This window comes from Paroedura picta, chromosome 2, assembly GCF_049243985.1.
Source record: "Paroedura picta isolate Pp20150507F chromosome 2, Ppicta_v3.0, whole genome shotgun sequence".
NCBI classification, from domain to species: domain Eukaryota; kingdom Metazoa; phylum Chordata; class Lepidosauria; order Squamata; family Gekkonidae; genus Paroedura; species Paroedura picta.
The window spans coordinates 90,309,037-90,326,770 of NC_135370.1; the positions used below are offsets into that span (position 1 = coordinate 90,309,037).

The window sequence follows — 17,734 nt, forward strand, 5'->3', positions numbered from 1 at the left end:
ATCAGCCCAGACATTCTTGCCATCCATCAACCACGTGAACACCAATCAGAGCTGTTTCCTAATTTCCATCAACTCCTCCATCCCTTTAAATTCTGAAGAACTTTGAAAGGAAAAGAAACCCACAGGAGTTCCTTTCTGCTGAGCTGAAACTTTCAAGATAGGACGGGCCATGATCTGACAGGCAACATCTGGTCTGTGATGTCCTGTTCCTGCTTTGTAAAAATTGAAAGGGAGACCTCCAGATATGTGGCAGAGTTACCAGACTTGCTTTTACTTCCTCTGCCTTCTCAAGAACTCTGCTTAGCATACCTCTCGGATTCAAATTCAGTTTGCTCTTCAAACAGCACAATGTGACGCTTCAGCCTCTGCTTTCGGACTTCACTGGTTGGGTTCCAGAATGTTTCCATGGAGCCATTTTTCAGGTCATTTATATAGACTTCCCCATCCTGAAAAGAAAATATATATATATACAGTTTAGAGTAGGCAGAAAACATCAGTAGATATGTTCACTACTTGCATGAAAAAAGTCCTCACAGACTTTTAACACTTCATTCATTCATTCATTCATTCATTCATTCATTCATTCATTCATTCATTCATTCATTCATTCATTCAGATTTTTATACCGCCCATTCTTTACGGCTCTGTGCGGTTTACATGGAACATTGCATAAATTTACAATCATCCATTCCCTTCTCCTTTTCTCCCATCTCTTTAAGGTCTTCCTCCTTGATAAACTTTAGAGTGCAAACTCATGGGGACAGGAACATCTCTTCTGTGTCTGTATTACTCTGTATGGTGCCAGGAGCTTTAGAGACCATACAATGAGTTTCATAGTAGCAATGGCAGCAATATATTTGTATAACAGTCTTTTTACAATGACCACTGCCACCAAACCAATCTATAAAATACTTGAAAGCAGCAAATGTTGGTTACATTTGTCAAATAAGGATAGACAGAAAGGACCAATTCACCAGCTGTGGATCTAACCAGACTTCCCATCCAGAAAATGGGCATGGCACAGAGGCTAGCGCTTTGGGCTCCTCACTGCTTTAGTGAGACGGTCAAATCTGCAGCTGAGAGAAGTTCTTTGGGGGCTGAAAAGTAAAAGATCATATGGAATCTCCAATTTAGCATTTGGAAAAATAAAATATCCAAAGCTGGAATTTCCCCTTTTCTGAGCTTGCCTTTTCTCCTGCCTCTGCCCTGGGGCACCTCCCAGTAGAACAGAGCCAGTGAGAGCAGGAAAAGTGCCAACGCAGAAAGTGCACAGTCCATGTTACCATTCAATCCATGCTCCTAATGCCGGCATAATTTTGTCTTTGCCCACTGTCAATTTATTTAGGAAACTAACTACTAATTAAGCTCCATTGCTTGGAGACTGAATAGGAGATTGCTTGGTTTCAGTGTCACCCAACCTGCAGAAACATTGCAAGTAAAATTAACCAAAATAGTAATTTGCACAGCAGGAAGTGAAGAACACATTATTACACAAGTTGAAGCAAAAGCTGTTCTGATATATAGTCCAATTTGAAAGTTATCCTAGTTATACCCAACATTAACAAGTTAACCTTTACTCTCTCACTCACCACTTTTTTGGCATCTTCTTCCAAGGCACTCAGGACCGTATACATAGGATCCCACATTAACCAGCAAGCCTCTCAATCCCACTCTGTACAGTCAACCCTGATTGTATTGAACCTCACACAAGTCTTACACTCCAGCTACTACATTGGCTCTGGCTGCCATTTATTTATTAGATTTTATAATCTTTGCTGGCTATCTTTCCTATTAAGAAGGAAGAGGCTTACAAACATGTCCCAAAGGTAAATTTACTCATGCTGAAAACATAATACAACAAATACCATATAAAACTACAAGGTCCAAAGAGAGAAGCAAATGATGCATTGATTGCCCTATCAGAAAATAATAGTTTGTTCCCAATGTAGGACATATATCCATCATGAGAAGACCAACAATAAGCAATTAATGGATAAAGTGTCATCCTTTTAATTATTAAATCATATCCAGATTGTTCTAATTTTGTGGTGTGGGTGTATCATCTAACAGCCAATGCTGTTTTCACTCCTTTTTCTACCAGCAGATGTGAAGTCTTTACAGCTAGTTTCTCTTAGGGAGCACAAGTGTACCCCCTAAAGAAAGCATATTTGCCTTTCCCCATATTTGCTGTATTACCATTTTCAAAAGAGAACATGGAGCCCTGCCCTCTGAATAGACACATCCTGTCAACTGACTTTTCTGACGGTTCAGTAGAAAGATGCCTGTTGGCCTCAGTATCTTTTGTTCCATGCTCTACTTCATCTGCGTGACTGAAATCAAGTTAACTGTTGCCCCGTCATGCTGCAGGGCCCAGACTGATCCAACCTACTGTGGGATTTTTTTCAGCTGCAGCTCTCTCTTTGGACACGTTAAAAAAGGGCTCCTTATTGCGGACAGGCTGGAAATCAGTACTGTTTGAAAGGGTTTGCAGGAATCACACAGGGTGTCAAATGTGATTTTAATGCCTGTATTGTTGTACATGGTTTAACAGTTTTTACTGCTTTAAATCCTAGGATTTGTTACCTGTCTGAGGCCCAAGATTCTTGGGAGAAAGGTGGGTTTATGAATATTTCAAATAAATAAATATGGCATAAGAACGTGAGCAAGCAGTGGCAAGAAGGGTAGCATAAGGACTGAAGGAACAGCACTGCTTACCTTATTGGTTGTACTGCAAGAGCAGCTTCTTTCAAATCTGGGCCCATCTCAAACAGCAAGAAAGTTAAATGCAGAACTATTCCAACCTACCACACATTCTGTAATCTACTTATTTAAAACTGACAGCAAAGAAAATTATTATTTCTTACCCAGTGTCCATCAAGGCTTGCCAGCACTTCTTCTCCCAGTTTAATCTTCCCCGAGATTTGATTAATGTTTGTGCTGCCACCGAAAAAGGGCTGTTGGGAAGAAAGGAGCCAGAAAGTACTGCTCAGGGTTTGGGTTTTTTTTTCTTTTTAAACTAGAGGTGCAGGAATGAAACCGATGATCTGGGTATCCACAACTGCCAGGGAAGAATCAGTTCATTTAAGCACTGTTGTTTGTCAAACTGTGGGCAGCCAGAGGGATGGTGAAGTGCCCTTTTTACTCTTTTGCCACATTCAGTACATAATCAATCAAGTGAAGTGCTCTATATGCTAAAAGGGATGTATGCAGAAATTTAGGACAGCTCTGATACTCACATTATATCCTTCCCTGAGTCCTCCCAGGGTCTGTGCAATCAAATACACATATTGTGGGTTCTGTGCTGGGAACAAATTCAGCCACAGATGGGCACAATTTAGATCAGGGCTATGAAATGCGGGGAGGGGGGCTTAAGTTCCTCCACCATTACCCTAAATTGAAATTATTCTAAAGGTAAAGGTAAAGGTTTCCCCTGTGCAAGCACCGGGTCATGTCTGACCCTTGGGGTGACGCCCTCTAGTGTTTTCATGGCAGACTCAATACGGGGTGTTTTGCCAGTGCCTTCCCCAGTCATTACCGTTATTCTAGTGGGCTGCTATTTGTCCCACTGGGGATTCCATAAACAATGACAGGGTACACTTAGGTTTTCCCAGTGGGGCAAAGAGTGCCCCACAGAGTTGTTTCAGATCAGGAAAGAGAATTGAGGGGAAATACTCCTGATCTCATGTGCCATGATCCTAATCTTGTTACTTATTATTATAGCTTCAATATTCTGATTTTAACACTACTGTACTGTTAAGTTTTGTACTTCCCTGAGCCCGGATGCAAAAAGGGGCCGATAATATAAATCTAATAAATAATAATCCATATATGGCTCAAATGTATTTAAGATTGAGCTCCCAGCATGGAACCTGCAATAAACATCTGATAGCTTTAGAGATGGGTTCTCACGGACTATGGCATGGCTATAAAATGCTCTCCCACTATGAGATTTAAGCAATTGTACAGTCCTTTAGGAGCCACTGTTAAGGCATCTTTGTAGAGCTAGTTTTTAGGGGTATCTCAGGCTCTTATTTAGTGTCTCCCATTCCTCTGCTTACAAACAATGGCTATTATTATTTTAAATATTATTTAGATTTCGGGAGTGCCCTTTGTAACTCCAGTTGTTGTATGAGAAGCAGAGTCTGATAATTTTTTTAAAAGGTGGGACTGGAATGCTGGAGACAAGTTCAAAACACAAGCAAGTCTGTTACCTTTAATTTAAATTCCAGTTCTGCCCGGTGACTGCTTTTCTCACAGTTAATGGTAACTTTCCCTCCAAGCTCCATTGTCATGGTACCGTACAGAATTCCTAGAAAAAGAGAAAAGCTACAGCTACTCTCAGAACATCACAGAGATTTTAATTTACTTGGTTATGTAATGCTAATATGAGTCATCATCCTGTTGGCATTATCCAGCATATCCTACAACATTTGAAAACAATCCAGTTTTACAGTTCATATGTTTGAAGATAGACATACAGTATCAAGCAACATTTGCAGCAGGATTGAGCAGATCACTGAGGGGTATCAGTCGGCAGACAGAGTGAATCTATATGAAATAAGATTTATACTTGTACAGGCAGGACACTCCAGGGTGGGGTGCATGAGGTGCAATGGGCAATTACTACTAATTCCACCCAAGGGTCACCATTCTGCATCTGGCTCTGGTTTATTTAAAAAGGAAAGCCTGAAGTCTGTCCATGTAAGTTGTTACTGATAGGAAATCTGTGTTTGCCCTTGAATGGCTTTGAGAGAGAAAAATCCCCCCACACTCACAAAAAAAGAGACAGAACCTCTTCACCAAACTCCTGCAGCAGCTCACCTTTGCAGTGGGCATATGGCATAGTAATAACATACTCCTCTCCACTGCTTAGGAAAGTAAGCTTGGCTTGGCCATCCAATAGCGCTGAAAGTGAATTGCCTGCAAGGATACAAAAGTACCAGTGACTGTTCATGGCATGCTCTTAAACATATATGAGACTTAACAGACATGCTCCCACCCAGAAAGACAGATAGGTGCTTCGGAATAACACCAATGGTCGCGGATAATAGAATTTCAGACTTACTCTAGTTTGAGCTAATGGGAGGATTAATCCAATTTATACTTGCTTTGGCTGCTGATAAAGAGCACTGGGAACAGGTGCTAAATACTGGAACCCTATCTAGTATTTTTGTTACATTATGTGAACATTACTATAAACATTTCTGTTTATGAGCTATGGTTTAGAGTGACTTGGGACCAAGAAATAATACATATATATATAGTGTTTTATTTTAGATTTGTTTATAGAGTCATTACTATTCATACACAGCTTGTTTTTGAATACCCTCCCTCCTTTAAAGCAGGCAATGGGGTAAAAAATAAAAGCCCAGCAACTTTTACCCCCTGGGACCTGGCAATAGGGCTAGAAAGTGTATTGGGAAGTATTGCCAATACTCCTATCAATGGGTAATGAGTACTGCTATAGACTGGTGAATAAAATAATACTTGACAGCCACAAGAAAAACAGCACGTACAGGGAACAGCATGCAACATATACAACAGGACCCTGGGAGCAAAAATATTAACGTGACTACATGAAGAGCATCTAGAACCAAGTACTGTCTTCCAACCATGCTTTTGGAGAAGAGAAATCCTATTCTTTAAAACCTTACCTATACAGCAACAACAAGAAACAACTTATTCTGACTCTGCTGAAATGCTATATGGCAAAGGAGCCCCTCACAACCAACATCAAGATGCAAGTTTAGCCTCTGTCTAGAGAGAAGATGGAAATTCAGTGTAGGAGAAAGGCAAAAAAAGAGTCCTTCAAGCTCAGAGGGCTTATTTGCAACTGTGGACCAGCAATGAAAAACAGGGCACATGGATTCTAAGCAATTTTTGCCCATGGAATGACCTCTAGGGAATGTCTCTTTCCCCCTGCAATATCTGGGGTTTTTTCTGCAAGGAGGGTATTTGAATAATTCAGCCACAGTTTAGTGTGACGCAAATGTAACATTTCAACAACAGTCACAGCAAGTTTGTCACCCCAGGCTGTAATTCTAGCTCAGAAACGTGACTTTTACACAAACATATCAACAGGGTGGCTGCTGGTTCAGACAGTCTTGCCTTTTACTCCTTTGCTTCAAGCAAACTGTCTGCCTCTTGGTTTTATGTTATTTTTATTTATTTATTACTTAAATTTTTACCTGCTGCTATCGAAGAATCGTTTCATAGTGGGTTACAATATAAAACCCCCTACAGATTAAAACATAAAAAACCCCAACGTACTCTGACAGTAAGAAAATAATAATAAAAGCCCAGCCTCCTCCCTTTCCCCCCCACAGAGCCTGGGGCGCCGACTATTCCAAGTCTGAGTTATTCTTAAGTGTGGAGAGGCCTGTAGATCTTCCATGTCCTGGCCTCAACCAAAGATCTGGTTAAAAGTCACACACCCACATTTATATACATACACAACCATCCTTTGTTGTACAAAACATATAATTATTTAAGATGAATTATAAAACTTCTGCAGGTACTGGGAAAGAGGAAGCACATTAGTAATGTACCCCCACTGATCTTTAAGAAAAAGGTTACATTTCAGGATGAAGCTTATTTTATTCTTCTTTCAACCTAGAGAAGCAGTCAGGATTAGACATGCAGCAGAAGAGGAGACCTTCCCCCACCATCTCTTTCAATTGGGCTTACCATAAAATTTGGATTTGGCTAGAATGCTGCCAGTTATACAGAACCCATCCTTCCGGTTACTGACATGAAAGGCTGATACAGGGGGGTGATGAGAAACCTGCAAGGAAGGAAAGGGAGATCATACTCACAGGACAAGAGCTCAAATTTTCCTTTCCTCTCTGGTGCACCTAGCAAACCTGATTTACCTGTTCTGCTATGTAAAATGTGTGACTATTTGTCTCCGGATGAAACCAACAGCAACGAAAGGTCTCTCCCAAAATTGGATTGTATGGCTTTTTAATTCCCTGCAAGAGAGAAAAATTATGCAGAATTGCATCATGACATGCAAACTAGGCCTACATAGATTGTCAATCTCAATTCAGAAAAAGAAATTGGGGGTGCGGAAGAGGGTTTCTACAAATGTAACAAAGATCAGAGTACTGTGGGGCCTAAGAAAGTAAAAGGTAAAGGTAAAGGTATCCCCTGTGCAAGCACCGAGTCATGTCTGACCCTTGGGGTGACGCCCTCTAGCGTTTTCTTGGCAGACTCAATACGGGGTGGTTTGCCAGTGCCTTCCCCAGTCATTACCGTTTACCCCCCAGCAGCAAGCTGGGTACTCATTTTACCGACCTCGGAAGGATGGAAGGCTGAGTCAACCTTGAGCCGGCTGCTGGGATTGAACTCCCAGCCTTATGGGCAAAGCTGTCAGACGGCTGCCTTACCACTCTGCGCCACAAGAGGCTCCCTAAGAAAGTACATCAGGGCTATTCTACTAGCCTTGTGGTTGAAGCCTGACATCTACATCTGCTATATCTCAGAATTTTACTTATGCTGTGATCCACCATGAGTCTGCTGAGATTGTTTTTGTTAGTTGTGAAGTCATGTCTGACCCATCGTGACCCCATGGACAATGATTCTCCAGGCCTTCCTGTTCTCTACCATTCCCTGGAGTCCATTTAAGTTTGCCCCGACTGCCTCAGTGACTCCATCCAGCCACCTCATTCTTTGTTGTCCCCTTCTTCTTTTGCCCTCAATCGCTCCCAGCATTAGGCTCTTCTCCAGGGAGTCCTTCTTTCTCATGAGGTGCCCAAAGTATTTGAATTTCAAATCAAAGTATTTGATTTGATAACCATCTTCAAGTATTTAAAAGGGTGCCATATCGAGGATGGAGCAGAGTTGTTCTCTCTTGCCCCAGAGGAGTGGAACAGAACCAATGGGATAAAAATAATTCGAAAGAAATTCTGTCTCAACATCCGGAAGAAGTTCCTGACAGTTAGAGCAGTTTCTCAGTGGAACAGGCTTCCTCGGGAGGTGGTGGGTTCTCCATATTTGGAAATTTTTAAACAGAGGCAGGATAGCCATCTGACGGAGAGGCTGATTCTGTGAAGGCTTAAGGGGATGGCAGGTTACAGTGGATGAGCGATAGGATTGTGAGTGTCCTGCATACTGCAGGGGGTTGGACTAGATGTCCCATGAGGTACCTTCCAACTCTAGGATTCTATGATTCAGGATCTGGCCTTCTAAAGAGCAGTCAGGGCTGATCTCCTCTAGGACTGACCAGTTTGTTCCCCTTGCAGTCCAAGGGACTCACAAGAGTCTTCTCCAGCACCAGAGTTCAAAAGCCTCAATTCTTTGACGCTCAGCCTTCCTTATGGTCCAACTTTCACATACATTGCAATTGGGATGACCATAGCCTTGACTAGACGCACTTTTGTTGGCAGGGTGATGTCTCTGCTTTTTAGGATGCTGTCTAGATTTGCCATAGCTTTCCTCCCCAGGAGCAAGTGTCTTTTAATTTCTTTGCTGCAGTCCCCATCTGCAGTGATCTTGGAGCCCAGGAAAATAAAATCTGTCACTACCTCAATTTCTTCCCCATCTATTTGCTATTCTATCTATAGGATAGAATAAAAGCGCAAATACAAATAAATTAATTAAATAACAAAATAATAAATAACAAAAATGGAAATATGGATTCACATCAGGATGCCTCTCTTGGCCACCTTCAACAGCTTTGGTGTATTTTGGGCGCAACTCTCCATCCAAGTTTCCTAGTTCCTGTGTGTGATGAAAGTGAGACTGTGGCCCATGCTGAACATGGAATCTGTCATTTTGTAGACCATACAGGCTCTTTTAATATCAGGTATTCTCAAAGCGTGACCCAGACCACTCCAAAAAGAATGAATAACAGTCCAGTCTCCCTAAATTAGTTCTGACTGGACTAGAAAGCAGAAATGCTGCCTGTTTGTATTAACTATGGAGATATTCATAGAAATTCCAACTTTTGGCTGCAAGTGTCAAGGCCTGGTGAAGCGTAGAACAAACATAGACCTTTTCCACAACTCAATGTTGCCATTGTTTCTTGACAAATTGAATCCCCAGCTGATGCTCTGATTTTGTGGCACTCCTTCTGCAAAAAGAAATTTATTCAGGGAATTTTTTCTTGATTTTGGATCCAACTCTCCCTATAAGTTTCGCACTTCCTTTGAAAAGGGGTTGTGCAGCCATATCATCATGTACTTCATCAATGGAACCTTCTCTTTATAGTGTGCATGCACAGTAACATTATAACATCCTTACCATAAATTTCTCTTTATAATTATAAAAGGGCCATCTGGGCGGCCCTGTCCAGGTGGTGTCTGGACCCTGTCTGGGACTGAAACCCCCAGTCTTGCCAGCTCTTTCGCTCCAGTGAGTCAATCTGGACGTGCTTAGCTTCCGGATTGGCCCGGCCCCTGGAGCGCCTGCCTCCATGAGCCCAGCATGAGCCATTCGCCCAACCTCACAGCCAGAAGGTTTCTGGCTGGCAAGGAGGGCTCTTTGATGGCTCGTGCACCAACTGCCAGCTCTGGAGGTGCGTGGCCGGCTGGGGGGGGAGGGGCTTTCCGACGCTGCTTGGCCCGCAAAGGGCTCTCACTGTGTCGCAGCTTCGCCGGAGGGAGGGGCCTTTCCCTCCCCTGTTGGCCCACGAAGGACTCTCGCCACGGCGAGAGCCCTTTCTGGGCCAAGTGGCAGCTCCTGAGGAGCTCCACCGGGGGGAGGGGTCTTTCTTTGCGGACCAAGGGGGGAGGGGAAAGACCCCTCCCCCCTTGGTCCGCAAAGGGCTCTCGCTGCTGTGAGAGCCCTTGCGACCCAGCCAGCACTTCTGGAGGTGGCCCGCTAGCCTTCCAAGGCCCATTTTTTTAAATGGGCTTTTCTTCTAGTCACATCATAACACTGTAAAAAAAGATAAAGGCTGGATGTATCATGGGGAACATCAAGGTCCCCCACTCCTCCTTAGTTGCCAATGAAGAAAGTAGCTGGCATTATCAAACTGGATATACCAATACATGGAAGTTTTATTATTCAATAATTATGAAGCACACTAAATGGAAACACTGCACGTGTTGAGTTTCCATGATTATCAAATCAATTATATAATTGTGTATTATTTTTAGATTTTTAAAAGACTGAATTGTCATCAAAAACACACCAGGAGTTATAAAGGAAGAGAAGGTGGGGAAAATGAAGAAACAATACAAGCATAAGGCAACAAAACCTACCCACCAAAAAAAAAATGGAATTTCATGGATGGGTAATTGCATGAAGGCTACATGAAACCTTGCTGCCTGTTTTGTCCCAATGTTATAATATTGCTATATTATAATGAAAAAAAAAACTGTCAAAACGCAATCAATATTATGGTAAAAAAAATATGTGGATCACTCAGAGAACAACGGCGGGGGGGGGGGGGCAGAAGGCAGAGTGAACACTTACTCTAATGACACAAAAGGACATTGGGGGGAAAAGTTAAAACTGATAATTTCTCACTAGAAAACTATGAGTTCAGATTTGAAGTGGCATATATTGTGGAAAAAGTGGATTTGGAAAATGCAGGATAATAGGGCATTAAATTCAGATATATTCCTAGGGAGGCAAAAAGATGTACAGAAAGTTTTAGAAATTTCTATTATTTAAGAACACTGGTGTGGAGGTTTGCACTTGCACAGAAATAGTCAGGTTTCTAGCAAACAGAGCTATCTTTATCATTGTTTTGTTCTAGTTATAACATAGGAATCTCAAAATTTATTTATTTATCTATTTATTCATATTTATGTATCACCCTCCCCGAAGGCTCAGAGTGATTAAATGACCTTTACTTGAGGAACTCCAATACAATAAAATCTGAATAATATTCAAAGTACTAATCTTCATTGGTGTATAATAAATCTCAGAAAATACCAGGGAAGTTCAAGGAAAGCTAAAAGCAGTGCAAAATGTGTTTAAAAGTTCTGAAACATATAACGCTCATTTAATTTTTAAGCGAGTCAATGATTTTTTAAGGCACTGAACTACTACCTAAGTTAACAGGTTATAAAGTTCAACTGGGGAGAAGAAACCTGGCACATTTCTCAAAATGCAGCACTCCATGCTGGAATGAACTGCCTTAACATGACAAAAGAGGAACAACCATTTCTGGAATGGAAAAATGTTTTCCTGGTTTAAGCAACAACAGGTAATTAACTACAGGAATAATAAATGATTGAAGCATTCCAGGTTGGATTGAGCAATGTAGAAAGATGGGCTCCAAGCATTATTGCATTTTAGGGGGAACGTGGAAGTTCAATTGCCTTGTCCCCCCCCCCCCCCCTTTAGCACCCTTCTGTCCCAAATGACTCTCAGACTGTGCCTGAATTAAATCCCCAGAATATAACTTTCTTTTAAAGATGCATGGCATTACTGAATGGTTTGTATTTTAACCTGACTGTATTTCTAGAAGGTTTATGAGCAGTAAATTATACTTGGAACACATTAGTCTGTAACAATGTTGTTTATTTCCAACCACAAAACACTTACACTAATGAAGTGCCCTTTTACTGCTTCTGGAAGATTTGTAGCCTTGCGATGCCAGCTTTTAATCAGGGAAAAGGTTAAACCGACATATAGCTAACAGTCTCCAAGGGAATATTATATAAATGTGAATAGAGTTTAAGCCCTTGTCTTACCTTTGGCTTCTTATAAAAGCCTGACAGGTACCATCTCAAGATTTGCTTGATTCGACAATATGGATCTTCTTCAAGAGCAGCTCTGTTGGAAAACAGCCATTCCAATTACTCAACATGATTTTGATTATAGACACAAGACTCTACCATAGAATCAGGCCAGAAACAGACAGACTAATGTGGAGCCCTCGCAAATTTTCCTGTTGCTAAGTGAGACAGGGAGTAAACTCGCAGCAATGCTCAGCAGAAGGCACTAGCGAATGCAAAGATTTACCATGTTTCCCTTCCTCAGCAGTCGGTTCCAACCATAGGAAAGTTGGTTTCTAGGCTTGTTGGTCTAGGGCAGGCTTTCTCAACCAGGGTTTCGTGAAGCCTTGGGGTTTCTTGACATCGTTAGAAGGGTTTCTCGAATGGGTTGGAGTTAATTAACTTTTAATATATATTTTTAAATTTGTGGGACATTTATCGGGTGATATGACCATATATGGTTATGCCAACCCACGCCCCCCTCCCAAAATGGCCAGTGATAACCTTGGAGGTGATGGAACCGGGAGGGGTCCAGTATAGTATATATGAGTTGTTCACAAGAACCATCTTGGTACATTGTTACATTTCTTCATTTTATTATAGGCACCTCTGGTATACTATACCTAATATTTCAGTCAAGGATGTACCTAACCTATTTGGTAGCCAGAGTGGTGGTGGGTGAGAGGGGCTTGATGATTTATTTATTTTTATTTATTTTAAATTTTATTTGGAGATTTGTTTGGCTGCCACTCTCAGTGAACCAGCTCGTGGCAGCTTACATATAATTGGAAATACAACATTCTAAAATAATAAAACCCCAGTTAAAACCCCCAACCCATAATAACAAAAGACAGCAGCAATTTACCTAATAATTGCCTCCCTTGGCAGGCCTCAAAGGCCCTGTGCTGTGATTAAATGAGGGGGGATGCAATAAGATGGAAGTCATTTAAACAGGGCTGTATATTAGCTCCACAACTATTTAGCATTTATATTAATGACATTGTTACCCATTTAGGGATTTGGACTTCCATCTGCCAGAATTGGCTAATAGACACTTGTCTTTATTATTGTACGCAGATAATGTTGTCCTTTTATCAAGGATCCCTATTGGACTAAAACGGGCACTGAGAGCCGTTATGGATTACTGTAATGAAAACTACCTTGAAGTAAATCATCCCAAGACAAAAACAGTTGTCTTTTCAAAGAAATTTAAGAAACACTTGTGGCGTCTAAATGCTACTTGTATTGAACGTAAGTTATATAAATATCAAGGTGTCATATTTCAAGCTTCAGGATCTATGAACTCTCATGTAGCCCATATTGTTCTGAATGCGCAAAAAAGTGCAGGTGCTATACTAAAATTCTATTGGAACAAAGGTGGTAGGAATGTCCCAGCAGCTCTTAAAATATTCAAAACTAAGCCCCTGGTGCAAATGTTATATGGAGCTCCACTAACAATCACTGCCAATACAATTCGCCTGGAGAGAGTCCAAACCAAATTTTTGAGAAATCTTCTGCAGCTCCCCACAATTGTCTCTAATGCTGCACTGCGTGTGGAGTCAGGTTTGACTCTGGTCAAGGCAAGCTTATGGTCAGCTGCAATATTGTATTGGCTAAGGCTGATCTTCTTTCCCAGGGGTCTATCCTACCTAAAATTATTTGACTCATTTACTGTTCCATGGGTACCGGCCATTAACAGGAAGTTAGGATTTTATGGTCTATCCCAACAATTTCTGCTCTCTTTGGGTTTTGACCGCGCCAAAGAATTGGTAAAGCAAAGAATACAGGATGTGGAAAGACAGCTCTCTTCTAATAGATTATCTCTTATGCCCTATCTTTCTAATATTGATAATTCTGAATTTAGAAGGGCATTTACATTATCGTGCTATAATGCTCTCCCTTCAGCATGGGTAGAGGGAAAATATAATAAGCTTCCATCCCAGGAACGAACTTGCTTATGCCAGGACGGTAACATTGAGAACACCGAGCATGTGCTGTATTTATAATCAATTGCTTCAGGAATTACTGTTTTTCATCTTTACTGACTTAAGGGCTACTTCAAGACAAGGCAAATTAAAGGAACTCCTTTCAGATAAAAATAAGAATGTATCCCATAGTGTTTTACTGTTTTGTATTTTGTACTGGTTGTTGAACGAAATAAATAAATGTATGTATGTATATCATTTAAAAATGAAATGAAAGTAGGGAGAGGAGAGGAGGGACCCAGAGATCTTCAAACCCTATCCCCAACCAAACACCTGGTGGAAGAGCTCTGTCTTGCAAGCCAGAAGGAACTCTAATAGCGCTGACAGGGCCCTCAACTCATCCGGGAGCTCATTCTACTAGGTAGGAGCCAGGACTGAAAAGGCCCTGGCTCTGGTTGAGATCAGGCATACTTCACAAGAGCCAGGGATCACCAGCTTGTTCATGCCCACAGAGTAAAGTGCTCTGTGGGGGGTATAGGGGTATAAGTGGTCCCTCAGTATGTGGGGCCCGGACTGTGGAGGGCATTAAAGATCAACACCATTAAAGGTCAATCCAGAACACTACCGGCAGCCTATGCAGATGCCTCAGCCCTGGCTGGATGTGGGCCCTCAAAGATGTTCCTGTGAAGACCCTAGCATCTGTACCAGTTGTAACTTCTGGGTCAGACTCAAGGGCATGTCCGCATACTGTAAGCTAGAGAAGTCTAGCTTGGAGGTGACCATCACATGGATCACGGTAGCTAAGTGTTCAGGAGCCAGGTAAGGCACTGGTAACCTTGCTTGGCACAGGTAGAAGAATGCCAATTGGGCTACTCTGGTGACCCGTGCCTCCCAAATTCCTGGCCAAAGGCTAGATTTCAAGTTACATTTCATCCAGGCAGGGGAGACATGCTTCCTGATCTGGCCCTTTATGACCCAGCCACAGGACCTCCATCTTTGAAGGGTTGAGTTCCAGGCAGCAATGCTTGAGCCAAACCAATACTGCTTCCAAACACCTGGCAAATGTTTCTATTGGTGTGTGTGTGTGTGGGGGGGGGATCAGGCCATCCATCCATCAGAAGAAACAGCTGTCATCTGCATATTGATGACAACCCAGCCCATAACTCAGGATCAGCTGGGCCAGAGGGCACATAAACATGTTAAACTATGTGGGGGAGAGAATTGCATCCTGTGGTACTTCGCAACAGAGTTGGTAAAGGCACTGCAACCCTCTGTATCTAGTTCTGGAGAAAAGAGATGGGGGGGGGATGGGGCCTTGTGTCCAGGTGGGCTCTGCAGCTGGCAAAGTGCATATCCAGCTGCTTTCTGGACCCTACTCCCACTTGGATGTGAGCACTGGGGGAGGATGAGCCACAGGAGCCTGGAGTGTGTCTGCACAACGGACAGCTAAGCAGGCAATCGAGACAGGAAGGGATGAGCGAGCGCTGGTAAGCTGTGGCAGCTCTAGCCCCCTGCACACTCCATCTCTGGCAACACCATTCTCATTTTAGGTCATGCTTCATTTTGCAGGCAAAAACATATTTCTTAGGCTGACAATTTTAAATACATGTTCCTTTTTGCATCTTCCTATATGTGTGCTATCTTTGTTCCATAAATCTTAACACCTATTCAGTAGGTAGGGCAATACAATGGGCCATTCCGCACGAGTTTAATGTAGCAGGAGTGTGGCAAATTGTAAACGCTACTAATTTGCAGTTATGCATGACGTCGCATACAATCTGCCACACACCTGAAACCGATCAGCAAAAAGCGATTCATTGTAGCGCTTAAAGGGGAATACAGAAAAGTGGATTCATCCTCCGAAAAGCGCTACACTCTTGCAAGCAATCTGCAACACTAGCGAAAAAGACCTGTGTGTTAACATTGTTGCGGTTTCAGCAAAGTCCCTCCCCCTGGCTCTCTCCTCTGAACTTCCCGCGAAGCGATCGCCATTTTTTTTTCTTGGAGCGAGCGGAGAGCAATGAGCCGGTGAGCCTTCATTCACCCAGCGAGGCTTCTCCGGCTGCAGTCCCTCCACAGAGCTGCTTTAAAGCTCCCCTCAAGTCACCAAGCACAACACAGCCCCGTTTGCAAGTTCCCTTTATTTTCGGCCGAAAATCGCGCCCGGGCACGGGGGGGGGGGGTTCACTCGGGGGAGCATGGCAACGATGAATCGGCAGCTCACACGCCAGCTGCCAGCTAGATGGGTCTCTACGTTAGCAGGAAGCAAGGAATCAAGGAATCAAGGCATATTCGTTGCAACGTGTGTTTTTATTTTTTTAAGAAACCTGTTCTTAAAGGGAAAGGGGCTTCTCCGGAGCATGATAACACCCGCCCATTGGCTGTTCGTTTGATTGATGGCCAGGGGTGGGACAAAGCACGGAAAAAATCGCTTCCTTTCTAGCGATTTTTGGCGAGACCGGAAACCTGTGGGTAACGATTGAAACGCTACTGGATTCCACTACAAAGGCAGGTATGCGTTACGCCGAATTCCACTATTTTAAATTCCGTTATTTCTTTCTGCAAGCAATCTGCCACATTGATCCTTGTGCGGAATGGGCCAATGTTTCCTGATTACCAGCTAATACAAGGTTTAGTACAAAGCATAACAGGATTTGTTTCCCTTAGTTTCCTCATATCTTTCATGAACAGTTTATTTATCTAAGGGTCACTAAGGTTGATTTCTTGTTCTAATTTGCCACAGTCTTTGAGAAACCCATGTTTGAGAAGTCTTTTCAAGCAGACAAATGCCCCAGGCGTCATCAGCCTAACACTCTGGCACATCTGCACACGGCATCATCAGCAAGCCACCCACAAGTGCTGCTTACTGGGAAAGTAGGTCAGCATGGTAGTAATAATCTGAAAGCTTGTTCAGGAAGGAGCGTGGCTCTAAGATGAAAGTAGGCAGAACCACCCGAGACAGGTCCATGCCAGGACGCAGCTGCTTGAGAAGAATCCACATCAGACTCTTGTTTTCATCCGACACCGTTTCTGTTTGAGAAGTTTCACCTGTCTAAAGGGAAAAAAGGGAGGTAAAATGACAATTATAATGGTACCAAAGCAGCATTAAGCGAGAATGCAGTGAGATGACTGTGCTCCGCTGACAGCACCAGCTACCTGCCTGCGCAGGAGTTAGCAGCATTCTTAAAGATTCCTTCCTATGTTCCAGTGTTCAAAAGATATTGATCATGTCTTCACAAGTATTGACTCCACCCACAGATCTGACATTTTGTGTAATATTCCCAGTGGTAATCTATAAATTTATATATTCATATAAATGGGCAGTTTTGGTTTTCCATTACCAATTGTACTCAAACTGAGCAACTCAAGAGAGAGACCACAACCTGAAATGTTTAATGTATATTAGACTTCTACGGATCAATTTATGAATCATTGTTTGCTCTTAGACTGTTCCAAGTTGTTCCCTAAAGATAAAAAACAGTAGAGGTATATTGAGGTAAGAGCCCCATACCCACCATAAGGACTAGAACTTAAAGACAAGAAGAGCTACAAAAAGCTGGTAACATCTTCAGCTGTTGCTTTTGTTTTTACTAGCTAGCTCTCTGACAAGGATGGTTGTGCTCCCCCCCCTGCCATTTCCTGCAAGACAAGGAGTGAGCTAGGGCATGTGAATGGGGCAGACATACAATGCAAGAGCATGTCCCAGAAAGGGCCAGCTGACTCCAAAAGAGTGGTTCTCTTGTGTTCTGCCTATGGTCTGCACAGCACTTAGGTTGCCCAACCCCTGAACATCTCTCAAATTACAACTAATCTCCACAGAATCATAGAGTAGGAAGGGGCCATACAGGCCATCTAGTCCAACCCCCTGCTCAACACAGGATCAGCCCTAAGCATCCTAAAGCATCCAAGAAAAGTGTGTATCCAACCTTTGCTTGAAGACTGCCAGTGAGGGGGAGCTCACCACCTCCTTAAGCAGCTTATTCCACATACAACAGAGATCAGTTTCCCTGTAGGAAAAGGCTGCTTTGGAGGATCGACTCTATGGCGTTATACCTTGAAGAGGTACCACCTTACCCCAAGCCACATTCTCCCCAGGCTCTGTTCTCAAATCTCCAGGGATTTCCCAATCTGGAGTTA

General features: G+C 42.7%; 1 protein-coding gene across 3 annotated transcripts in view; it reads right to left on the bottom strand.

Moving 5' to 3' along the window:
• OSBPL5 (oxysterol binding protein like 5) overlaps nt 1-17,734 on the bottom strand; it is a 212,596-nt gene that overhangs the window by 13,260 nt on the left and 181,602 nt on the right. For all 3 annotated transcript variants that reach the window (XM_077321552.1, XM_077321553.1, XM_077321554.1), the window contains exons 10-17: nt 16,465-16,649; nt 11,649-11,730; nt 6,873-6,971; nt 6,688-6,784; nt 4,822-4,920; nt 4,212-4,309; nt 2,865-2,954; nt 310-446 (exon numbers count right to left, since the gene is read on the bottom strand). In XM_077321552.1, coding sequence (XP_077177667.1) covers nt 310-446; nt 2,865-2,954; nt 4,212-4,309; nt 4,822-4,920; nt 6,688-6,784; nt 6,873-6,971; nt 11,649-11,730; nt 16,465-16,649 — 887 coding nt within the window. The remainder of the gene's footprint in view (nt 1-309; nt 447-2,864; nt 2,955-4,211; nt 4,310-4,821; nt 4,921-6,687; nt 6,785-6,872; nt 6,972-11,648; nt 11,731-16,464; nt 16,650-17,734) is intronic.